The following is a 23860-nucleotide window of genomic DNA, read 5'->3' on the forward strand; positions in this document are numbered from 1 at the left end:
TGGAGGAAAGGTACCACGAAGTATAGACGAGCAGAACTAATTTCTAAAAACAGTTGGAGGATTGTACTATAAACTGGATCTAGGGTGCTATGGTGCAGGACTTGGTTGGGAATGAAAACATAAAGCAAAGGATTTATATAGTGAAAAAGTCTTTCTCTTGCCTACTCAAAAGTATTGTTTGAGTAGCAACAGCATTGCTTGGGAGCCTGTTAGAAACACAAAATCTTGAGCCCTACCCCAGACCCCAGGCCTACTGAATCAGAATCTGCATTTTTAGCAACAGCCTCCCCCAGATGTTTGTCATGCTCAGTAAAGTTTAAGAAGCACTGGTCTATATCATGGGAAGAAAACCCCAGACCACCAGAGGGTAGGCTTCCTGGCACGCTGAAGCACTTTATTTTGAATACCTTCTGATACGGACGGTGGTTTCTGAAAAGGTATTAAATTCTTGAAAATTAAGTGATATAAATCCTGGAGAAAGACCTTATTTAATTGCAGGGAGGTTTCTCATGATGCAAAATTCCTTCGTCTAGAAACATTTCCTGTGGAGTAAAGTACTAGGCTTCCTTAAAATGAGGCAGAGCCACGTTAAAAATATGTGAAAGAACTCGGCACTTGCCCAAGTCAACCGTTCACACAGCTAGATCGGGTCTGGGGCAGCCGATGTCCCTCGGAGGCTCTGAGGCACCAAGACGGGTTTTTAAAGAAAGTCAAGTTGGTGGCTGTTCTGCCTCCGGAGAGCAGCTCTGAGTTGAATCTTATTGCTGAAAATGTAGAAAGCAGACTTGACAAAACTATTTTCAAGGATCGTGGCCGGGTAGCTCGGCGAGCTGGCTACACCGGGTAGAGAGCAGCAGCTACCAACTATATTCACTGCAGAAGCCCTACGTGACCTTCGACCTCTGACCCTGCGCCTTGCTCGGCGGCGTTTCCGTGCGCAGCTTCCGCCCCCGCCCCTCTTTCGGAGGGCCGGGCCAAATCGTGTGGGCGGGGCTCTGGAGCGGGCGGTTGAGGACGGTGCCTGTTAGGGGCGGGTCTCGCGAGGGGCGGGATTTGAGGAGGTATCCTAGCATTGGGCTGCTGGGTATAGGCGGGGCCTAGCGCTGGGCTGGGTTGGGCGGGGCAGGGAGTTAGTTGCCGCCTCTGGGTAACTGGGACTCAGGCAGCGAAACCTCCGGAGGCCGGGGACGGCAGGCGGGCCCGTAGCAGATCCCGGATCCGGAATTTCCCGGGCAGGACCGGAATCAGCATCAGCCGTGCTCCAAACCGGGTCTGTGAGGAACTCGTGAACTTGGATTAGGAAATCCCGGAACCCGGATCAACAAACCGCAGAACCCGGAATTTAGATCGGAAAGTCCCGGAGCACGGATCTCGGAGCGGATTCGGCGCTGAACCCGGAGTCCGGATCGCGACACCGCCGGACGGGACGGAGCGATGTCGGGCCGTGGCGCGGGCGGGTTCCCGCTGCCCCCGCTGAGCCCTGGCGGCGGCGCGGTTGCCGCGGCCCTCGGAGCGCCGCCTCCGCCAGCAGGACCCGGCATGCTGCCCGGACCGGCGCTCAGGGGGCCGGGGCCGGCTGGAGGCGTGGGGGGCCCCGGAGCCGCCGGCTTCCGCCCCATGGGCCCCGCGGGCCCCGCGGCGCAGTACCAGGTGAAGAGCGCGGACGGGTGGGCGGCGCCGCAGCACGCCGGGGGCAGGGGTCGGAGGACCGTCTAGAGAGGGCCCTGGGGCAGCCTCCTGGACAGAGGGCACAGGAGCCCTGCATGCGGAGCGGGACGCGGTGGAAAGCAAGGCCAGGGACCCTCGGGCTCGGCTAGGTGGTGGTGGTGGTGGAGTTGGGGGAGAGGGAAAGAGCGACTCTGGTTGGAGTGTTTGAAGCAATTGGGAGGGTTTGGGGGCTTCCATGGAACTGGGATTCTGAGAAGCTGAGAGATGGAGGAGCTGTGGGCGGCTGGGTTGAAAGTCTAGTGTAGATCCTAGGGAAGGGGGGTCTGGGAAGTGATGAGAAAGTTTTGGAAAAGGGCCCTCACTGAGGAACCACGGTTACCCTGCATTGGCCTTGGTCCCACTCCAAATCTGCTGTCTTTTTCTAGTTGGGAACTGGCAGAGATCTAGCGTGTCTGAGATGGTTCCCAGCTGCTAATGAGGAGGAAGAAGGGCCTGGCTTCCCACGGGCATGGGAGACTGAGGACAGGGCATGGGGACTCCAGCCTGTGCAGGGGAGAGTCTACTCCTGGGTCAGGCCCAGAAGCCATCGCCTCGGCTGACTCTGGGTTAGACCAGAGATGGTGGTGGCCATCCCTGAGGAAGGAGGAAAGCCCAGCCCATTCTGGGCAGATTCTCCTTTTGGCTTTCTGCCTAGTGTCATAGTGTCCAGGAGTTGATTAGTCTGGAGGAGCAGAGAGGCTCCACTGAGCCCTGCTGGTCTGGGGCTGGAGGAGCCTGCAGGAGTTGCTTCAAAGGGTTCTGTCCTGTCCCTTTTGGGGTTTGGCTTGGAAGAGAACTTCTCAGGTTGCAGCTTCAAAGACCCTTGAGACGCAGAGACTGTCCTTAGGGTCAGTGTGTGGGTAACTGCTGGTGGGCTCATCAGTCCCCCAGTTCTTTGTTTCTGGTTGCCCCAGAATACTTGGGAATTCTGCCTATCCTTTTTCCTGCCCCCCCTCCACTTTTCTTTAGCCTTTACGTTCTGACAATGTCGTATCCAACTTGTGTACCCCAGCATTTGGCACTGACTTCTAGCAAGTTTGAAGGAAGGAAGCTGGGGCTTCCTCTGTTTCCTCCTCATATCTTCAGGTAGAAGTCCCAGAAGTGGATTCATAGAGTAGGGTATGCATAGCCCCCCAAGACCGCTGGGCCCTCACTTTCTAAAGAGATGCTTAACTATGGACAGTGATTTTTCCCTCTTACTCCTCATTCTCCTCCTTCCTCTAAAGAAAACAAAAGGTCTGGGTATTGACAGAGACAGTCCTGGTCCCAAGGACTCCACCTAGGGTGCATTTTTCCCATCTTGCTCTCCCCCTTGGGGATTCATGGGCCCAACGTGTCGCTGAGGGATCCCTGCATCAGTCATTCCAGTCCTTGGGCCCGCTAGCTGAGGTCTGGCCTGGGAGCCTCCCTGTGGGCCTTTGGCCTGGGAAGGATGTAAGGAAGGGATAGGAGCCTCTCCAGTTCCCTCAGCTTGCAACCCACAGGGAATGTGCCTTGGGGAAAGCCTCTGAGAGACTGGATTCCACAGCCCTGTGTAGGGAGTGGCCTTGGGCCCGTGGCAAGGCTGTGCTGGCTGCCTGGGTAGCCTTGGGCTACTAGGAGTGGGGAACGTGGTGAAGGCAGTGAGCCTCTGCTTCTCATCGCTGCCTCCTCCTGATCTTCCAGGGGGGCAATAGAGGCAGATGAGGAGAGGGAGGACCCAGTTTACTTTGGCTGAGTTCCAGGAGGATCCTGCTAGGCCTCTTTCCAAATCCAGTTGTGTGACTTCTAGGAGAAGGGACTTGAGATCTGAGGAGCAAAGGGGTTCTTGTCTGTTAGGGCACAGGAGGTGAGCTGGAAGGGCAAGAATTTCAGGGCCAAAGTTGGGCAAATAGGGGAGCCATAGAAAGAAGGGAAGTGATGACCCACCCCCCTCTAGACAGTGGTTCTAGCTATGCATCACAGTCAACTGAGGAGCTTAAAAAAACAAAACCGAAACAACCTAGATTGCTGAGTTGACTCCGGAGAGTTCAAAATATTTTCTTATGGAGGAGTCTGTTCTTCTCTCCTAGGCCCTTAGGGCCAGCCACCAGGAGCACCAGGGCCACAGGCTTTGAGGCAGGGCAGAGCACGCTCTCTGGAGGTGGCAGCATCGGACCCAGCCTCCTGCCTTTGCTCTCCTGGGTAGCGGGGGTAGAGTCAAGCTTAGGGTGTGAGCTGGTGCTGGGCTAAGGGAGAGAAAGTAGTCGCACAATTCTGGGGTTCAGGGCACCCAGCCAGGCTTACGTTGCTCTGCTGCAGGCAGGGAGTTAGGGAGCCTGAGAGTTCTGGGCTGTGTTCTTTTTTCTTTTTCTTTCTTTCTTTCCTTTTTTTAATAACTCTTGGGTTGTTTTTTTTGAAGAGGAGGAAGAACTGGTGCTTCAAAGCCCAGGTGTGGAGCTTGGCAAGGCCAAGCTGGGACTTCAGGAGCTGTAAGCAGCCTTCCCCTGGGCTCCTTCCCTGTCTTGGGAGAAGCCTGGGGCCCTGCGTGAGCTGGGGGCTCTACACCTGGGAAGTCTGGAGCAGATGTCTGGGAGGGGCCTATTCTAGGCCCCGCCTGTGCTGCCTTGTCTTGGGACTTTCTGTTGTGGGAACACCTGCCTAGGAGGCATGGGTGGTGCTGAGGAGGTTTTGTGAACACCCTAGTGAGTAGCTTCGTGGGGACCACAGGCTCCTAGCTCACACTGCAGGTCCTACTGCTTCAGTTGTTCCAACCCTTTGGCTCAGGCGCTGGGTGGGAAAAACTCCAGTCTAGGATGTCTGGGGCCTGGGTTTACAGCTGTGGCCACACTGAGCTGTTTTCTGTAAATCTGGCCATGGCTCATTAAGGCAGAGGAACAGGCTGTCTTTTGCCTTTCAGTAGCTTGGATGAATCTCTTCCTGATGAGGAGAGACTTGTGGCAGGACTCCTGGGGTCCCAGAGCCCCGCTACGTGTATCTCTCCATTCTCTCAAATGCTTCCCTCCCACCCTATTCCTTTCCCCTTCCTCGTGTCTCTGGGTTGTGTTTCTCTCCGTCTCTGCATCTGGTCAAGAATCTGACCCTCTGTGGGGAGAACATGGGTTTAGTGCTGGATGAAGAGGTGGGGGAAGAATCTCATCTCCATGATGCGGGGGGCGGGGAGGGGGTCCTTTGATTTGGTGTGAGTCCCCACCCAGCCTGGTGTGGTTGGCTGGTTGTGCTAGTTGCATAATCTGGGCCCTAGGGCCAGCCCTGTGAAGCTGCCAGGGACAGAGTGTGCAAGGCAGAGCTGCCAAACAGGCCTTGCAGGCAGCAGCCATGGGGAAGGGGGGCAGGGGGCGGAGGTTACTTCTACATGGGCTCAGCAGAAGTGTTGGGGAGCTGGACCTCGGTGGGAAATCCTTCTGCAGGCTTCTGAAGAAGCTATCTCTGTCACCCAGATTCCTCTGCCGACCCTATGGCTTCGATCCTTGCATCCCAGGATAATCTTATCTCCATTCTCCAGTTGGGGATTGTGAGGGCTACATTGAGCCTGAGCCAACCCCAGCTGCCAGGTGGTGTGTGGACCACGGACAGAGTCCAGGTGCCAGCTGCTGTCTCTCCCAAAGGCCATCCAGAAGCCACAGCTTCCCTTTTGGGGTCTTCTGGTATAGGGGTAGGGTCCACTTGTGGGTTATGAGTAGGGCCATGTGATGGTCTGCATTCTGCCTGAGGCCACCTCCACCAGTTAGGACACACTCCAAGCTGTCCTGTTGCAGCTTGCTCACCTTGGGTGCTGCTGCCTGACAGGCTTGCTAGCCCCTTCAACTACCTCTCTCCCCTTAGTCACACCACCAGGGTGGTGACAGGGGATGGGTGTTTTCTGCTCCATCAGCCTGCTCATATCACATTACATGCCTCCACCCAGCTATGACTGTCCCCAGGCCTCCTGTGGACCATCTCAGGGACTCAGACTCAAGGGAGCAGGGGCATAGTGTGCTGGGGCTGGAGGGTGGCCATGGGCCCTAAAAAACTCCCCCAGGCCCTTCCCTCTGCAGGCAGGATTCTCCTCCCACCCCTGGGCTCTGTGGGCCTCATTCGCTGGCACGGCTGCCAGGGCGGTTGAAGGGGGCGGGGCAGGTGTGGTTTACACTTCTGCTCTCAGGCGCCTGCTCCCCTTTGTTCCTGGCACTTCAGCTCGGGCTGTGTGTGTGCTGCTCAGGGCCGGACCTGGCTGAGGAAAGGGATGGAGGGAATGGGCTATGGGCCCTGTAGGGCCCTGCCGCTGATCTATGCGCCCCCATTGGCTCACTTCCCCCAGCGGCCAGGCATGTCACCAGGGAGCCGGATGCCCATGGCTGGCTTACAGGTGGGACCCCCTGCTGGCTCTCCATTTGGCACAGCTGCTCCACTTCGACCTGGCATGCCACCCACCATGATGGACCCATTCCGAAAACGCCTACTCGTGCCCCAGGCCCAGCCTCCGATGCCCGCCCAGCGCCGGGGGTAAGACCGTCCTGTTTCTCCCATCCTATCTAGCACAGCTCTAGTGGTAACAGAGGATTTCTTTCTGTCCTAACTGCTGTGAAGACTGAGGAAGACTCCTAATTCTCTTGGGGAAGGGTCCTGGGAACTGAAGGGGTGGATGGGGGCGAGGTACTTGGGACCATTGACCTCTTAAGTGGGTTTCTGTCCTCCCCAGGTTAAAGAGGAGGAAGATGGCAGATAAGGTTCTACCTCAGCGAGTAAGTATGTTGGGAGGGGGCCTAGGAGGCCTGCCCAATGGCTGGCTGGCTGCAGGTGGAGTCAGTCTCCCCCAGCCCTGGGAAGGGAGAGGAAGGAGCCAGAGCTACAGCTGAAACAAGCCGATGAATTCCTTTTTCCTTGCTCCAGATTCGGGAGCTTGTCCCAGAGTCTCAGGCATACATGGATCTCTTGGCTTTTGAGCGGAAGCTGGACCAGACCATTGCTCGCAAGCGGATGGAGATCCAAGAGGCCATCAAAAAGCCTCTCACGGTGTGTGCCCTGGCTACTCCCTGGCCTTCCCAAGCTCCTCTGCCTCTCCCTGGCCTTGTTTGCCAGGAGCCAAGTGAGGGTCTGTGTTAGGCTAGGGCAGGATTTTTCACACTGCAGGATGCAGCTCATTACTGGAGCATGGACTCAATTTAATATGGTAGGGCCAGCATTTTTTTTTTTTTTTTGCAAAAGATTAGCCCTGAGCTAACATCTGCTGCCAATCCTCCTCTTTCTGCTGAGGAAGACTGGCCCTGAGCTAACATCCGTGCCCATCTTCCTCTACTTTATATGTGGGACACCTACCACAGCATGGCTTGCCAAGTGGTGCCGTGTCCACATCCGGGATTCAAAGTGGTGAACCCTGGGCCACTGAAGCTGAATGTGCGAACTTAATGGCTGCGCCACCGGGCTGGACCCCCAGTATTTTTTTTTTTTTTAAAGATTTTATTTTTTTCCTTTTTCTCCCCAAAGCCCCCTGGTACATAGTTGTATATTCTTCATTGTGGGTCCTTCTAGTTGTGGCATGTGGGATGCCGCCTCAGAGTGGTCTGATGAGCAGTGCCATGTCCGCGCCCAGGATTCGAACTAACGAAACACTGGGCCGCCTGCAGCAGAGCGTGCGAACCCAACCACTCGGCCACGGGCCCAGCCTCTGGACCCCCACTATATTTTGAATAAATATAAAACAGTAGAAATTATAATAATATTTTTTTGTAGTAAAGTACTTACCATAGTAGTAAAGGTATTATTTTGTGACTTTTTAATTTCAGATATTTATATATATGTGTGTGGATGGTGGGTCATAATTTAAATGAAAATCTTATAGATCGTGGTCAGAAGTTTAAAAGGCAAGACAAGAGGGTCGGGGCTGGCCCCGTGGCTGTGTGGTTAAGTTCTCGCACTCTGCTTCGGCGGCCCAGGGTTTTGCCTGTTCGAATCCTGGGCGTGGACATGGCACTGCTCGTCAGGCCATGCTGAGGAGGCATCCCACATGCCACAACTAGAATGACCCACAACTAAAAATACGCAGCTATGTACCGGGGGACTTTGGGGAGAAAAAGGAAAAATAAAATCTTTAAAAAAAAAAAAAAGACAAGAGGGTAGTTCCTGTCTCCTCCCCCATCCCAGAGAAGCTTTCTTCTCTCTCTTTTTTTTAAATAATAATATAGAACAGTCCCCTGAGTGGTGAAGGCTTTCCAGGAGATGAGGATATTTTGGGGCCATGATGAGTGTTTGCGTTTCATTTAAAATATGAGCTAGAGGCTTCTGATTTGCCTGATAGCACCCTGTATGTACCTCTGTTGCACCACTGATCCCACTGTGTTGGAATTGTCAGTAGTGCATCTGTCTCCCCCATAAAATTGTGAGTTCCTTGAAGGCCAGGACTGGGATTTCCTACTCTTGATTCCCAGTGCCTAACAAGGTGCCTGGCCCTTAGTCACCATGCAGTATGGATGCTGAATGAGTTCAGACGGGAAGATGGGGTAGCATTGTTTTCCAGTATGTTGATCCACCTTCAGCTGGTTGTCTTTCTCTTTTTAGCAAAAACGAAAGCTGCGGATCTATATTTCCAATACATTCAGTCCCAGCAAGGCGGAAGGTGATAGTGCAGGAACCGCAGGGACCCCCGGGGGAACCCCAGCGGGGGACAAGGTGGCTTCCTGGGAACTTCGAGTGGAGGGAAAACTGCTGGATGATGTAAGTTGGGGAAGAGATGTCTGGAGGGTAGGTGGCCTGTGTGGGTTTAAGACTGGGGCCAGGCACTGGCCCACTTCTGGAGAAGGCCTGCCTGAGGAAGAGAGCGCTGCTTGTGGTCACGCTCTGCATAGCTCCAAGCCAATTAAAGGTTTAAGATTTGTGTGGTTACTACAACAGTTCTCCTGCAGATGGCAGTAAAGTGTCTTGAGAAAAGGGTACCCCTTTCTAATACAGTCCTTTCTTGACTAGCAGTGGGGCTGCATAGAAAGGCCTTTCCCTGCCTCTAGTCGCTCACTTTTCCCGGAGTCTAACTGCTTCCTTCAGGGCCCAACATTCTTCAGTACCCTGAGCTTCAGGATTCAAACAATGCTCCTCTTTTTTGGGCGTAGCATAGCTTAGGTTTGAGAGCTCAGCAGCACACCCATCTCACACCCCTTCCCATCCCCAGCCTAGCAAACAGAAGAGGAAGTTTTCTTCATTCTTTAAGAGCCTCGTCATTGAGCTGGACAAGGAACTGTATGGGCCTGACAACCACCTGGTGGAGGTGAGAGTGTACCTGGGGCATGGGGAGCACAGGCTGCCATGCAGGGTGGGCAGAAAAGTGGTGTTGGTCCCCTTGGAGTGCCAGGTGTGTACGTTCATGCCCACCGCCTTGTGATGAACTCTGCTCCCCTCTTCCCTGCCAGTGGCACCGGATGCCCACCACCCAGGAGACAGACGGTTTCCAGGTGAAACGGCCTGGAGACCTCAATGTCAAGTGCACCCTTCTGCTCATGCTAGATCATCAGGTGACAAATGTGTTGGGGCCATAGGGACTCATCTAGGGGAGTGGGGGAGGTTCCTATTGTAAACCCTTCTCGTCCCTGCTCTACTCTTCCACTTTGTTTTTTCACAAGAACCCCTCCTCTGACTCCCCTCTGTCCATCCCCAGCCTCCCCAGTACAAGTTGGACCCCCGATTGGCGAGGCTGCTGGGGGTGCACACACAGACAAGGGCCGCCATCATGCAGGCCCTGTGGCTTTATATCAAACACAATCAGCTGCAGGACGGGCACGAGCGCGAGTACATCAACTGCAACCGGTACTTCCGCCAGGTCAGCTGGGATGCCGTCCCTCCTCTAGCCTCACAGCCTCTACCTTGCCCGCTGCTCCAGAGCCCCACTGGGCTAGTCGTGGCCACATTCTTCACACTGACCCTGGGATGGTCCACTTCTCCCTGTGCCTTCAAAGGTATGAATAAGTTTTTGGTACTCTCTCCAGATCTTCAGTTGTGGCCGACTCCGTTTCTCTGAGATTCCCATGAAGCTGGCTGGGTTGCTGCAGCATCCAGACCCCATTGTCATCAACCATGTCATTAGGTAAATGGAAAGCAGGGGATGGAAAGGCTCTTATAAGCCAAAGAGCAGCAGCAGGTTTGGTTTTCTGCTCCCTCAGTGTATACAGGTTTGGCCCAGGTGAGTGGGATGGATACAGCTATGTGCTCACCCCTTCCCTCCTCTGTGCTGCCTGTAGTGTGGACCCTAATGACCAGAAGAAGACAGCCTGTTATGACATCGATGTGGAGGTGGACGACCCACTCAAGGCCCAGATGAGCAATTTTCTGGCCTCTACCACCAATCAGCAGGAGATTGCCTCCCTTGATGTCAAGGTGGGCCTTCTGTCTCCCCACCCTCCTCTGGGACCCACGATGGGTGTGGGCAGGCTCTGTCGGGCATTTCTGTACACATAGCACCTTGGGATGGGACCTCTGTCCAAGTCCTTTGGCGTCAGGCTTAGAAACAGACCCCCTGGGGGTGGGGGCCACTCTGACATGTGTACCCCCTTTCCCCAGATCCATGAGACCATTGAGTCCATCAACCAGCTGAAGACCCAGAGGGATTTCATGCTCAGCTTTAGCACTGACCCCCAGGACTTTATCCAGGAATGGCTCCGTTCCCAGCGCCGAGACCTCAAGGTACAGCCTCCTTTCTTGAGGCTGATCCCATGCTAAGCTCTGAGCTATTTTTACCTCCACCTGCTCTTCTTCTGGATCTAGGGGCAGATTGGCTCAGGATGGGAATTGTGGGACAGCTTACCTCCTGGCTCTTTGCAGATCATCACTGATGTGATTGGAAATCCTGAGGAGGAGAGACGAGCTGCCTTCTACCACCAGCCCTGGGCCCAGGAAGCGGTGGGGAGGCACATCTTTGCCAAGGTGAGGCTCTGCCCTGTTTGCCCTCTTGTGGTGGTGAGCAACAGAGGCCTAAGCTGCTGTTCTCTCCCTTTTCCAGGTGCAGCAGCGAAGGCAGGAACTGGAACAGGTGCTGGGAATTCGCCTGACCTAACTGCTCAGGGATCCCTTCCTTTTTTCCCAGCCCTGGAGCCATCCTCTCCTCAGCCTGGAAGGGGACCACCCTCTGGGGCCTCAGACATGTAGAATAAGGATGGGGTGAGGGGTATCTCCTGTCACCCTCTGCTCCCCAGCTTTAGTTTCATAAATGTAGTGATAGGATTCTTTGTTGCTTGGTCCCCAAAGCCTTATTACTTACTTTATATGTTGGCTTTAATTGGGTTCACAACAGATGCCTCCTCTGCCCCCTGCAGGCACGCCCAAGTAGGACTGCTGGTGGCTGTGCTTTGACATAGTAACGGAGACATTTCAGAACCAAAGGCCGCTGGCTTTGCTTGTTTACAGACTCCCTGTTGGGGCAAGTGTCAGAGCTGGCTCCTGGGAGCTGGGCAAGGAAGAGGAGCACAGCTCACACTCTTCCTAGCCTTTCTAAACCAAAGTTCTTTGCCATTCCTACCAGCCCAGCCTTGCTGCTGGTTTTTTCCTTTCCTTTGGGTATTTGCACTATTTTGGGGAGCAGGTTTTTCTATGCGGGAGCCACTTTTTTTGTACAGGGGTAAGTTGGGGTTTTTCAGGGAGCCCTATTCGGTGCCTCCTTCCTTATTTTCTTTCCTCAATCTATGCAAGCGGCTCGGTCCGCCATCATCTCCTGGGATGCCAGAGGGCTGCCACCCCAGCTGTTGGGCCCAGGGTGGTAAAGCCTCCTTGAGGGAGGGGACTCCAGTTCTCTGGCATGGCCTGAGGTATGGGCGTAGTTGTGGAGGGCAAGGGAGGCGGGGAGGACTGTTGTTGCCCTTTGGAGCTTGGTAAGGAGGGGGTGCCCAGGGCTTGGCAAGTGCCACTTTTGGCAGGTTTGGAAACTTCCAAATAAATCCTTGTTTATTGATGGTCCCCAAACCTGGTCATTGAATAGTGCTGCCACTCATTAACAGACTGAACTCCTAGAGGACTTGTCCTGCAGACCTTTATTTGAGGGATCCACACAAAGGACAGCCACCTCACTTCCAAAGCTTCTTGATGGACATGTTTTTCTCACTATCCTTCTGCATGACCTGGAGAGAAGGAGCATTAAGTTGTAAATTGGCTGAACATATGCCCTATCCCCACTGCTCCAGAACCACCATGAGCAAAGGCTTGCGAAAAGATGGAGGACTCTACCTTGGCTACTGCCATCTCAAAGTCCTCCTGGGTGACATGGACTCGCCGTTCCCGCAGGGCATACATGCCAGCTTCGGTGCACACACCCTGAGCAGGGAAAGGAAGGCAGGCACTATTGCTGTGCCCTTGAACCCAAAACTTCCTGCTTCTGCCCCCTTTCCCTTGGGCATTCCAGTTACCTTCACTTCAGCCCCTGATGCTCCTGGCATGAGCTCAGCAATTTTTCTCAGGTTGATCCCCCGAGTCAGGTTCATTTTCCGAGAATGGATCTTCAAAATGTCCAGCCGGGCCTGGCAATGGGAGAGGGAAGGTTTGAGCCCCACAGCTTACCCCATAGCCAGAGCCACTTCCAGCACTGCCTATCACAAACCTCCTCGTTGGGGGGTGGGAATTCAATTTTTCTGTCGATGCGCCCTGGGCGAAGCAGCGCTGAATCCAGGATATCAATCCTATTAGTCGCCATAATAACCTGAGTGGAGAAATGGGGTGGCATCAGCTAGGCCCTTCCTCAGACTGCATGTCACCCAGGGCCTTCCCTCAGCCCACCCCAAGATGCCACCTTACCTTGATATTCTTGGTGGCCTCAAAGCCATCCAGCTGGTTGAGCAGCTCCAGCATTGTGCGCTGCACTTCACTGTCCCCTCCAGAACCTCCCTCCAGTCGTGAGGAGCCAATGGAGTCGATTTCGTCCATGAAGATGATGGATGGAGCATGTTCTCGTGCCATGACAAACAGCTCCCTCACCATTCTTGCCCCTGTGCAGAGGCCAAGCTGGCATTAAGGAGCTGATGAGCTCCAACCTTCACCTCCACCCCTTCATTTCCATTTGGTTTTCCTATTTTTAGCCACATGATTTACCTTCCCCAATGAATTTCTGTACCAATTCAGAGCCAGAGACACGAATAAAGGTACAGTCTGTATGATGAGCCACAGCCCGGGCCAACAGTGTCTTCCCAGTGCCTGGGGGTCCATAGAGCAACACTCCCTAGAGAGAAACAGCGGGAGTGAGGGCAGAAAGCCGGCCCCCTCATTACTGAGGGCTCGCTCTGTGCTAGATGCTAGGGATACAAAACATGTATGTTACAGTCCTTTCTGGAGCTTATATCTGAACCACCTCAGTGTGCTGGCAACATCTCACCCCCTGGCCCCTCTTTAGCAGGGAGGGTCGGCTTAAGAAGGCTGTTGTCTGTCCCAACTCCTGTGCTCAGTCTGGCCTGGGACAGGAGGTGTACAGCACAGCACAGGCCTCCCACAAAAGGCCCGCTTCTTACCTTGGGCTGCGCAATGCCCAGCGCTTCAAAGAGCTCAGGATGCTTAACAGGCAGCTCGATCACTTCTTTGATCTCCTTGATCTGCTTGTCTAGTCCGCCAATCATCTCATAAGTTGAATCTGGTACCTTCTCCACCATCATCAGTGAAACCAGTGGGTCTACCTTGTTGGGCAGGATCTTGTGCAGAGTGTAGCTGTCATTTCTTAGAGCCACCCGGCAATTGGGTGTCACCTGGGCAAGAGGAGAGTGTTTCAGGAAGTGGCATGGTGAGAGCCGACCCCAACCTCCCACCTCCCTTGCTGCACTCACATCATTGATATCGATGTTCTTGTCCACGTCTACAACAAACTTGCCCTCAGGATGTACCTAAAGACACAAGGGCTCGTGACCTTCCCTGACAGTCACCAAATCACCAACTTCACCCAGGAAGACCCATGAGTCCTAGAATAACACGACAGGACAGTGTCCTCCACACAAAAGTATGGAAATGCAGTGGGCAATGGGCTGGTCCCTGGGGTCACGCTGCTTTTACCTTAACCAACACTTTCTTCTTATCCATGGCCCGGACTACTTCCCCGACGTAGGAGCCCTGTTCCTGCAGCAGCTGTAGCTCCTCCCGCAACAAGCGAACTAGATGCGAAACAGACATGGTGGTCACCCAGCTTTTTTGGTGTTCCTTTCCCCAATGACTCAATTTGATATGCATGAACTAAGCCCCATTTTAAAGTCTTGAAGGGAAGGCCACAAAAAGAAAGTCAAAATTCATGTCTTTAAGGAGGTTACAGTGGTGTTCAGGAGAAAGATGTGCATGTGAACAGCTGTCTAACTGCAAAGCATCATCTTGGACTGGGAGGAAACAATAAGCACCACTGTGAAGACTCACTTCAGGGAAATTTGAATAGTCAGACCTCAGACAAACTGACCACATGCAGCCTTCCCATCCTTCCGCCCTCACCTTTTGCATTAAGCTCATTCCTCTGTGCCTGCAGCCTCCGGAGATTTTGGCTCTTGTCATTCACAATCAGCTGTGGAGGACAGAAACAAAGGGCAGAAAACAGTTGAAGGTTAAGATCTTAGCCAAGATTCTCATAGGCTGGTACGAGCTGAGTGAGGGAAGAGCACAGGACACCTGCACGTTGTTTCAGATTCTCCAATATGATCCTAATGACCCTGTTCTGTCCTCCAAGAGTCCCTCTGGAACCTAGGGCAGCCACCACAAAAGGCTGCTTGTCCATCACTGGTCCAGGAATCCCAAGCTCTAATGGAGGAAAGTTACAGCTGGCTCAGGTAGTTAGTTTCCTGCAGGGCAGTAACATGGCAGAGTGGGCAGATCTTTGAGTCAGAAGCCTAAGTTCTGGTCCCGCTGCTGCCAAGTAACAGCTTGGTAGAGCTAAAGAAAGCCATTTAAAAGGTCTAGATGTGTTACTGAACTGCAAGTAAGTATAGCATGATCTACCCTGCCTCTCTTCAGGACTACTGTGAGGAACAAACAAAATCACACATCATTTCAAACAGGATAAACCAAGTATAACACCTGCAGTGTTAAATGGAGTTCAGAAGTTTTCCTTATGGCTTTCCTCCATCCAATTTATGTTAGTCATTGCCCTTATTTCTATGGTCCCTGCTCCCTCTTTAGGCTAGAGCACTGGGCTGCCCAATCCCTTTTCATTCAGTCGCACAGAATCAACATTGTCCAGACTCCTTAACTCCGTCTTCCCTCGCACTCTCACTCTGCTCCAACCCTTCTCTAATAAATCTCATCTCAGGAATCTATGAGTCTTTTTATAAGGAACTCTCTCATTCAGGCTTCTTCCAAAAGGAATGGCCTTTGGCTAGGGGTACCTCTGCAGTTAAAATTTGACTCTTGAAGATGTGTAACGAACTGTGAATACTGATCACCTTCAAAGGGGTGGGATTTGAGGGGAACAGGAGGCTTAACTTCATATACTTCACATCATTGCCTCGTTACTTCTTCCACTGCGCCCCCAGTGGAATTATACGGATTTGTTGAAATCTGCTCCATCAATCCTCCATCCCCCTTCTAGCTCCCTCTGGATCTCTGCAGTCTGTCCTCACCTGGAGTTCTTCAATCTTGGACAGATAATACTGGCGGAGTCCACTGCCTGCCTTCCCCTCTTCCAGCTCCATCTGAAGACACAGCGTAATTATTACACAACAGGCTAAACATCGAAGAGATAAAGCCACTTCCAGCTTGGACTTCGGAGGTTTAAGATTTGGGTTCTGATGCCTCATGCCATCTCTTCAGAAGCCTCCATTTCCCCATGAGCAAACTAAAAGCAGAATGAGAATGCTGCCTACCTCATAAGACTTTCGGGAGGATCAGGAGAGGACACACACGGGAGCGCTTTGCACCGAATCTAGCGCTGTACAAACCCGAAGTGTTACTACAGGCGGAGCCAGGAGGAAGAACGGGTGCCCTGCTTCCTGCGACTCGCGGACGGCCCGGTTCCCGCTCCCATCGCTCCTCTCACTCCGCTTCCACCGTGTCTTCCTCTCCCGTCCCTGCCTTGAGCCGCTGGGGGCGGCGCTGACACAGCAGATCCGGTCACAGGCAGGGCCCAGTCTGGACTGGTCCACCCACCCCGGAACCATCCGACCCTCCTGCCCCGGCCCGCTGCCCACCTCGGATCCAGCCTGCTCCGCATCCAGCCCTGGTCCCCGCCCGGCCGCCGCCGCCGCCATACCTGTTCTGGTCCGTCAAGCGCCATCTTCCCTCTTCCGCGGAGACCGCCGGCATCCAAGCCTCCTTGGTGCGCATGCGCAGAAGCAGGGGCCTGGGGCCCGAAGACGCGGGAGAAAAGTTCCGGGTCAAGGGGCGGAGTGTGTGGAGAGACGACAACAGATAATATGGGACATGATGGGAGGGGGTCCGCGAGGCCAGGCGCTTTGGGAGATGATGAAAAGGGCACAGAACCCCTAAGTGTTACTCTCTAGAAACTCAGTTTTAGTCCAAGTAGTCTTCTCTCCTTTTCCCAGTTTCCAGCTTTTAAGATGTGGGAACAAAGGATTTATACAGGAACTTGTGTGGCCACACTCAAAATGGCGGAAAATTTGGAGTCTGGGACGCAAGCGACGCAAGCGGAAGCGGAAGTACGTTTGCTGTTACATGTGCCGCTCCAACGAGGGGAGAAAACCGCGCTGGGTCGGGGTGAGTGGTGTGTGGTGGAGTGGTGTGGGATAAGGCGCAGAGTGTGGTTGCTAAGGCAGGTGGGGAACGGAAAGCAGAGTCTAGTGCTCCAGGAAGAGGCGTTCCAATTCCTGCTTTCTCCCCAGATTGAGTGACACTCCCCGGTTCCACCATGGGCAAGAAGGGTAAAGTCGGGAAGAGTCGGCGGGACAAATTCTATCACTTGGCAAAGGAGACCGGTGAGTCACGGTTCGCGCTGTCTGCGAGCGAGCGAGCGAGCGGTCCTGGCCGGTCCACCGCTCTTTCGGAGTATTGAGTTTCTCTTCGGCATAAGGGTTGGTGGGTTGGGTTGCGAGGCTGCAGAAATCCCGTAGGCAGAGCGCTCCGCGGACTTTATTATTTTGTCGCGGCTCCCAGGTTACCGTTCCCGCTCTGCTTTCAAGCTGATCCAGCTGAATCGCCGCTTTCAGTTCCTGCAGAAAGCTCGAGCCTTGCTGGACCTGTGTGCTGCGCCAGGGGGATGGTACGTAACACCTGGCACCTGTCGCTATTGATGGCAGCTTTCTGGGTTCCGGCCTTGAATGTCTGAGTTGGGGGAGAGGTTGGAGGGGTGGTAATACCAACCTTAAATTTTTCTATTCTTCAGAACATAGACTGCAGAGGAAAGGTTTGGAACGTGTACGTGTGACATTCTATGGCCAGTGCATTTGTCATGGGCCCCTAACACTGGGGGTGAGAGATTTCATTGCCAAGGGAGGGGAAGGAACAGTCCTGGGTATTTCAATCGTTATTTCTCTTTTATAGGCTGCAGGTGGCTGCCAAGTTTATGCCAGTATCCAGCCTTATTGTGGGTGAGTGACAGGAGGCTCTCCTGGGTGTTTTAGGTGGTGGGAGTGTGAGCTACTGACTGTTCTACGTTTCGTTCCTCCCTGCTTGAAGCAGCCTTTTCAAATAGTCTGACCTGATTTCTTCCAGGAGTGGACCTGGTTCCAATCAAGCCTCTTCCGAATGTGGTGACACTCCAGGAGGACATCACAACAGAACGCTGTCGGCAGGTAATAGGAATCTCTCCCTGTCCCTTATGTAAACATGCCTAGCCATCCCTCTTCCCACCCCACATCCCCTGAAGGCAAGATTTTCTCTTTACCATACTTTGAGCAGTGCCTACAAAAGACCTCTAACAAGGCCGGGATAGGCCTAGTGTCCGCTGGCAGCCTTTTTTTAATTTTTTTTTTAAGATTTTATTTTTCCTTTTTGTCCCAAAGCTCCCTGGTACATAGTTGTGTATTTTTAGTTGTGGGTCCTTTAGTTGTGGCGTGTGGGATGCCACCTCAGCATGGCCTGATGAGCCCTGCCATGTCCGCGCCCAGGATTCAAAGTGGCAAAACCCTGGGTTGCTGAAGCGGAGCGCGCGAACTTAACCACTCAGCCACGGCGCCAGCCTCTCCACTCCAGCCTTTATTTAGTCAGGAATGAAGTGTTTGGAATTGGAAGAAGTGCAGAGATTTCAGTGAAGTCCTTTCTAGTGGGCTCACTAGTAGGCTGTAAGTTCTGTGAAGACAGAGACATGTTGTTTTTATCATTGTATCCTTTGTGCTTGGCACAGGATTTGGCCCCTGGTGAGCACTCAGCAAATGACTGAGTGGACACATGGCTGTACCAAGGACTCCATTCATAGCCATTCCTGCGTTTCTCTTGCCATTATCCTTTTTCTTTGTAGGCCCTGAGGAAGGAGCTGAAGACCTGGAAAGTTGATGTTGTGCTCAATGATGGGGCCCCCAACGTTGGGGCTAGCTGGGTCCATGATGCTTACTCGCAAGGTGCTGGGAGTGAGGGGAGTGGAAAAAGGGTGGAGGCGGAGGTGGGCATGACTTCTCAGGCTGCAGAGGTCCTCAGCTAACTCTCTCTCTCCCATAGCCCATTTGACATTGATGGCTCTGCGTTTGGCTTGTGATTTCCTGGCCCGTGGTGGCTGCTTCATCACAAAGGTTTTCCGTTCCCGTGACTATCAGCCCCTACTGTGGATCTTCCAGCAGCTGTTCCGCCGTGTCCAGGCCACCAAGCCCCAAGCCTCCCGCCATGAATCTGCAGAGATCTTTGTAGTCTGCCAAGGTGGGCATCACTTCTTTCTCTTTACTTCATCTCTCAGTTATCAAAGCACACTTTCTCATATGTTCTATCATCTTAGGATTCCTGGCTCCTGACAAGGTTGACAGTAAATTCTTTGACCCCAAATTTGCCTTTAAGGAGGTTGAAGTTCAGACAAAGACTGTTACTGAGCTGGTTACTAAGAAGAAGCCAAAGGTGTGTTTGGAGAATGGGGCCACCCTCAGGTCCTAGAACTATGGGGAGGCTGGGCCTGGTGGGTTGTATAGACACCCCAGAAGGGACTGCTCAACCTTCTTTATCTTCCTCCCTAAGGCTGAGGGCTATGCCGAGGGCGACCTCACTCTCTATCACCGTACCTCAGTCACTGACTTCCTCCGAGCTGCTAACCCTGTTGACTTCCTCTCCAAAGCCAGTGAGGTAAGTCCTCAAACTTGAGGGGTGTAAGAGTCCCAGAAACATGGCCTGAGAATCTCTCCTGACTCCTTTCTCTGCTCCCAAACAGATCTCGCTAGATGATGAAGAGTTGGCACAGCATCCAGCTACCACTGAGGACATACGGGTGTGCTGTCAGGACATCAAAGTGCTGGGGCGCAAGGAGCTTAGGTATGTGGTGGGAGCGAGTGTAGGTGCTAAGAGCCCTAAAGGCAGGGAAAGGCCTTTCAAGGCCATAATGTTGGATCTCTGGGAACAGGATGCCGCTGTGTTAGAGGTTTGGGATGGAGGCCTGAGCCCTAGGATTTATGTGGCTCAAGAGTGAAATTTGGAGTGTGGACCTAAAACAGAGGAAGGGGCAGGGACAAAGGGAGGCTGTAAGGTCAGTAATGGTATTTCTGGGTCAGGTCCCTACTGAACTGGAGAACGAAGCTTCGGCGATATGTGGCCAAGAAGCTGAAAGAGCAAGCAAAGGCACTGGACATCAGGTGAGAAGAGAACTAAACCAAGGTAGGTGTTGGCTAGGTGTTGAGGGGAAGCATCTGGGGAAATAACCAGATTCCTTGGACTGTTTTGTCAGCCTCAGCTCAGGAGAGGAAGAGGAAGAAGGTAATGAAGAGGAGTCAACAGCCAGGACCGTGAGGCAGCCCTCTAAGGAGGAGGAGGAGGAGGAACAACTGAACCGAACCCTGGCAGAGATGAAGGCCCAGGAGGTGGCAGAATTAAAGAGGTGAGGGGAGCAGGGGAGGAGCTTGGGGAACCCCACTACAGAGTTCCTCAGTGTGCGAAGATGGGGGAAGAGAATGAAGGCATGGATAGGGAATCTTCAGAGGTGGGTAGGTTTAATCCCTCAACTCATTCCCTCAGGAAGAAGAAGAAGCTGCTGCGTGAGCAGAGAAAGCAACGGGAACGTGTGGAGCTGAAGATGGATCTGCCTGGGGTTTCCATCGCAGATGAGGGGGAGACTGGCATGTTCTCCCTACGCACCATTCGGGGTCACCAGGTGACGCGGGACTGGGGCAGGCGGAGATAGGAGGATCTGTATGGGTATTTGGCGGGGGTGGGTGGGGCACTCGATGTCTTTTTTTTTTTAAGTGTGCTGAATGATCTTGGCTCATGGTTGTCCTCACCTGTAAAATGACTTGATGAGGGGAGACTGTTGAGGAAAAAACAAGAGCCTCGTGTCTCAAAGGCCTGGAAGGAACATATGCCTGTGATGATGTAACTAGGAAGATTTATGACTAAACATAGACTTATTCTTGTAGAACTAGATTATATTCAAGAGGTACTCTTTGCAAGAAGCTTAGGTTATAGAAGACACAGCCAGGGTACCTGGGTCACTAGCATGAGTGATGGAGGGTTTCCCTGAGAGGGGAACAGCATTCTTCTGCTCACTGCAGTCAAGTTAGCACTTTGCTACACTAGCCTACTGGATGGTGCTTTCTGCCAAAATACTGAAGAACTTGCTTTTCCTGATAAAAGGAGCGTCACAAACAAAATGAGCTCTTGTTGCTCTTGTGTGGGAATGGAAAACCAGGTCATCTTGTACAGGAGAGGCAGTGGAGCAGGGTAGTCCTGGAGCAGACTACCACTTATCCATTCCTTGTCTGTATAAAAGAATAATAGAACCTACCTACAAGGGTTTTTGGGAGGGAAAAAAAAATGGTTAGGTGTAATCCCTGGTATGTGATAAACACTCAAGAAATAGTAGCTATCTTTGCCATGAGGAAAATAAGATTTTTGAGGCTCATGATTGGTTTATAAGTGAAACTATTCTCCCTGTTAGGTGTATGTCGCCTGGGCGCCTTTATTCAGTGGAAACAAATTTGTAGCTTGTATTCTCAGAAGCTGATGAGGTGTCTTCTAATTTTTTAAGAAACACCAACTTTTTTTTTTTCTTGAGGAAGATTAGCCCTGAGCTAACTACTGCCAATCTGCCTCTTTTTGCTGAGGAAGACTGGCCCTGAGCTAACATCCATGCCCATCTTCCTCCACTTTATATGTGGGATGCCTTACCACAGCATGGCATGCCAAGCAGTGACACGTCCACACCCAGGATCTGAACCAGCGAACCCTAGGCCACCAAAGCGGAATGTGCATGCTTCACCGCTGTGCCACCGGCCGGCCCCCCAACGTTTTATTAAGAACATTTTAAGTTATGACATTTTATAGGCCGTAGGATCCTTTCCTGTAAACCTATTTCTGCTCCCACTGAAGACGAGACAGCTGAATGGGATAGATCAGTGACCCAGCCTAGAATGGGATGTTTTAAATACTTAGACCCATTACTTCCCTGCCTGTAAAAAGAGATAACGTATTTGTCACAGTGTATTTCCTACTTGCTGAGGATAAACTAAGTTAATAGACAAAGAACAAAAAGCCTATGTTTCTTTAAGTACCTCTGACTTGTTTCTCTGTCAAATCTCAGTTGTTAGAGAAGGTAACAGCAGGGGATATGAGCGCTGCAGACACGTTTCTGACAGATCTGCCAAGAGATGACATCTATGTATCAGATGTTGAGGATGACAGTGCCTCTCTGGATAGTGACCTGGATCCAGAGGAGCTAGCAGGAGTTGGAAGACCTCAGAGGCTAAGGGACCAAAAGCGGTAAGGGGGGTGTGTGCAGGAGGGAATGCTGACACTCTCAGCTCGAGTTCTGAAGCAGAGAAGGTGGCAGGTATTGCCAGAGGGAGTAGGGAGAGCAAGTCCTCCACGGCACTGACCTTCCAACCATGTTCCTTGGGTTTACAGTGTACAATTTGCTAAAGTAGAAGATGATGAAAAAGAAGAGGAGGAAGAAGAGAATCCACTGCTGGTGCCACTGGAGGAAAAGGCAGTCCTGCAGGAAGAACAGGCCAACCTGTGGTTCTCAAAGGTAAGAGGCTGGAGGCCCAGACAGACAGGGAAGTGGCATTCCCTGGGAGAAGGGTGGCTGAAGACTCCCCCTGTCACAGGATGGCTTCAGTGGAATTGAGGATGATGCTGATGAGGCCCTAGAGATCAGTCAAGCCCAGCTGTTGTACGAGAGCCGCCGGAAGGGACAGCCACCATCACCTTCCAGTTTGAAGACTGAGAGAAAACCTCCCCAGTGCCGGGATGAGGCTGCTAAGGGGGCAGAGGCTCCTTCAGGGACAGAGGCTGCCACTGGCCCTGGAGAAGAAAAAAGAGATGGCAGCTCAGACAGTGACAGCAGTAGCAGTGAGGATGAAGAGAGGTGAGTGGTTGCATCTGATGGGAGAAGGGATGAAAAGGAAGCAATAGTTCTAACCATTTCTTTCTAAGTTGCGAGTTTTCAACCTTGGCTGTAGATGGAGAGCTTTAAAACTACTCATGATTCTGATCTAAGTGGTCTGCAAGATAGCCTGGGTGAGAGGATTTCTGGAAGTTCCCCAAGCAGTTTTAAATAGGAACCAGGGTTGTGGTGAGGCGGGCATGGGTCTGAGTGGTGTGGGGAATGGAGAAACCCATGCACAGTCCTCCCCTCTTCCACAGTTGGAAACCACACCGCAGTAAGAAGCGAAGCCGTAGGCCTGAGTCACAAGATGATGATGGGTTTGAGATAGTGCCTATAGAGGACCCAGGTGAGAGCTCTGTACCTAGTGGAATGGGAAGAAACAATGGAAGTTTCAGTGTTGGGAATTGAGCTTTGACTTTTCTCCTTCTCTCTCTAGTGAAACATCGGATACTGGACCCTGAAGGCCTTGCTTTAGGTGCTATTATTGCCTCTTCCAAAAAAGCCAAGAGAGACCTCATAGATAACTCCTTTAATCGGTAAGGGGGCCAGAAAATCATGAGAAGTGTTCCAGGGTGGGTGGGTGGTCAGTGATTTCTTCTTTAGAAAGCCTGGAATAGTCATTGGGGCTGATGTCCTCTCCACCTAGGTATGCGTTTAATGAGGATGAGGGGGAGCTTCCAGAGTGGTTTGTGCAGGAGGAAAAGCAGCACAGGATACGGCAATTGCCTATTGACAAGAAGGAGGTGGAGCGTTACCGGAAACGCTGGCGGGAAATCAATGCACGTCCCATCAAGAAAGTGGCTGAGGCCAAGGCCAGAAAGAAACGGAGGGTAAGAAGTGGGGCTGCCTGAGATTAGGGATCAGTGGCGCGAGGGTGGGGAAGGGGTCAGCCTGACTGAGGTTCCCAAACAGATGCTGAAGAAGCTGGAGCAAACCAAGAAGAAGGCAGAAGCTGTGGTGAACACGGTGGACATCTCGGAACGAGAGAAAGTGGCACAGCTTCGAAGGTAAGGGAGGGAGGTCACCCACAAAAGTATGTGGGGTTGAAGAGTGGCAGAAAGCCTCTAACCTGTTTCTTCTATTTACAGTCTCTACAAGAAGGCTGGGCTTGGCAAGGAGAAACGCCAAGTCACCTATGTTGTAGCCAAAAAAGGTGTGGGCCGAAAAGTGCGCCGGCCAGCTGGAGTCAGAGGTCATTTCAAAGTGGTGGATTCAAGGATGAAGAAGGACCAAAGAGCACAGCAACGGAAAGAGCAGAAGCAGAAGCAAAAACACAGGCGCAAGTGAGCAGAACCACTAGGGCCTCTGAGAAGACAGTGTAAGGACGAGGAGGAGTGATTCAGTGCCGCTTACTCCAGCCTCCGTGGTATCAGCCCTACATTTCCTTGCATCACAGTTGTCTGAAAAGACAGTGAGGTGGGGTGCCTAGAACTCTCATGTTGATCCTGAGTGGTGAGCACATCCTCCTGGCTTAAAGGAGAGGTCTCTTGCTAAAGCATTGCTGAAATGTCCTGGTGGTGCTGTAACAGACCCACAACCCTTCTGTGAAGAATGTGGGGTACTGGATGAAAAGTCCTAAGGGGAAATTCAGTGTTGGGGTGGCATTTCTTAGAGTCTATTCCTGGACAAGTGGAACTCTCAAGTCTTCCCCCATTCTCTTCCACTGTCGTGAATAAAACCACGATGATAGATGTCTTTTCCGACAGTTCCCATAAGTGGTACTCAAAAAACATTGGGGTGTCGCCCATGTGCTGCAGTGTTCTAAATCATATTTAACATGTACTGACTCATTGTGAAGTA

General features: G+C 52.4%; 3 protein-coding genes across 10 annotated transcripts; 2 read left to right on the plus strand and 1 right to left on the minus strand.

Moving 5' to 3' along the window:
* Window positions 1-927: 927 nt before the first annotated feature.
* On the plus strand, window positions 928-11604 carry SMARCD2 (SWI/SNF related BAF chromatin remodeling complex subunit D2). 4 transcript variants are annotated; one of them, XM_008518295.2, is made up of 13 exons: window positions 928-1650; window positions 5987-6171; window positions 6368-6410; window positions 6559-6681; window positions 8224-8379; window positions 8828-8923; window positions 9066-9167; window positions 9311-9472; window positions 9639-9736; window positions 9891-10026; window positions 10210-10332; window positions 10471-10572; window positions 10649-11604. In XM_008518295.2, exons 1-13 carry the CDS (start codon window positions 1435-1437, stop codon window positions 10700-10702), a joined length of 1596 nt encoding a protein of 531 aa, XP_008516517.2. In that variant the 5' UTR covers window positions 928-1434; the 3' UTR covers window positions 10703-11604. The 4 variants fall into 4 exon arrangements, with proteins under 4 accessions (XP_008516517.2, XP_070417749.1, XP_070417748.1 ...); XM_070561647.1 differs by lacking the exon at window positions 928-1650 and adding an exon at window positions 4961-5269; XM_070561645.1 differs by lacking the exon at window positions 928-1650 and adding an exon at window positions 5051-5341.
* Window positions 11605-11654: 50 nt separating this feature from the next.
* On the minus strand, window positions 11655-15934 carry PSMC5 (proteasome 26S subunit, ATPase 5). Of its 4 annotated transcripts, XM_008518300.2 has the most exons (13): window positions 15842-15925; window positions 15456-15520; window positions 15213-15284; window positions 14092-14161; window positions 13669-13766; window positions 13446-13502; window positions 13137-13367; window positions 12724-12850; window positions 12430-12620; window positions 12236-12334; window positions 12045-12155; window positions 11866-11952; window positions 11655-11759 (listed from the first exon to the last, which is right to left on the minus strand). In XM_008518300.2, the coding sequence occupies exons 3-13, from the start codon at window positions 15282-15284 to the stop codon at window positions 11706-11708; spliced, it is 1197 nt and encodes a 398-aa protein (XP_008516522.1). In that variant the 5' UTR covers window positions 15456-15520; window positions 15842-15925; the 3' UTR covers window positions 11655-11705. The 4 variants fall into 4 exon arrangements, with proteins under 4 accessions (XP_008516522.1, XP_008516521.1, XP_070417766.1 ...); XM_008518299.2 differs by lacking the exon at window positions 15456-15520 and having other exon boundaries at window positions 15842-15934; XM_070561665.1 differs by lacking the exon at window positions 15456-15520 and having other exon boundaries at window positions 15780-15896.
* A 22-nt stretch (window positions 15935-15956) lies between these two features.
* FTSJ3 (FtsJ RNA 2'-O-methyltransferase 3) lies at window positions 15957-23751 on the plus strand. Of its 2 annotated transcripts, none has more exons than XM_008518297.2 (21): window positions 15957-16305; window positions 16431-16523; window positions 16702-16807; window positions 17089-17135; window positions 17260-17339; window positions 18005-18104; window positions 18202-18396; window positions 18473-18588; window positions 18706-18810; window positions 18896-18996; window positions 19233-19313; window positions 19406-19555; window positions 19693-19828; window positions 21254-21432; window positions 21577-21700; window positions 21780-22039; window positions 22318-22406; window positions 22497-22596; window positions 22707-22890; window positions 22973-23067; window positions 23149-23751. In XM_008518297.2, exons 2-21 carry the CDS (start codon window positions 16457-16459, stop codon window positions 23345-23347), a joined length of 2514 nt encoding a protein of 837 aa, XP_008516519.2. In that variant the 5' UTR covers window positions 15957-16305; window positions 16431-16456; the 3' UTR covers window positions 23348-23751. The 2 variants fall into 2 exon arrangements, with proteins under 2 accessions (XP_008516519.2, XP_070417739.1); XM_070561638.1 differs by having other exon boundaries at window positions 15960-16247.
* The last annotated feature ends 109 nt before the right edge of the window (window positions 23752-23860 follow it).

The sequence above is a fragment of the Equus przewalskii genome, chromosome 10 (genome assembly GCF_037783145.1).
Source record: "Equus przewalskii isolate Varuska chromosome 10, EquPr2, whole genome shotgun sequence".
NCBI classification, from domain to species: domain Eukaryota; kingdom Metazoa; phylum Chordata; class Mammalia; order Perissodactyla; family Equidae; genus Equus; species Equus przewalskii.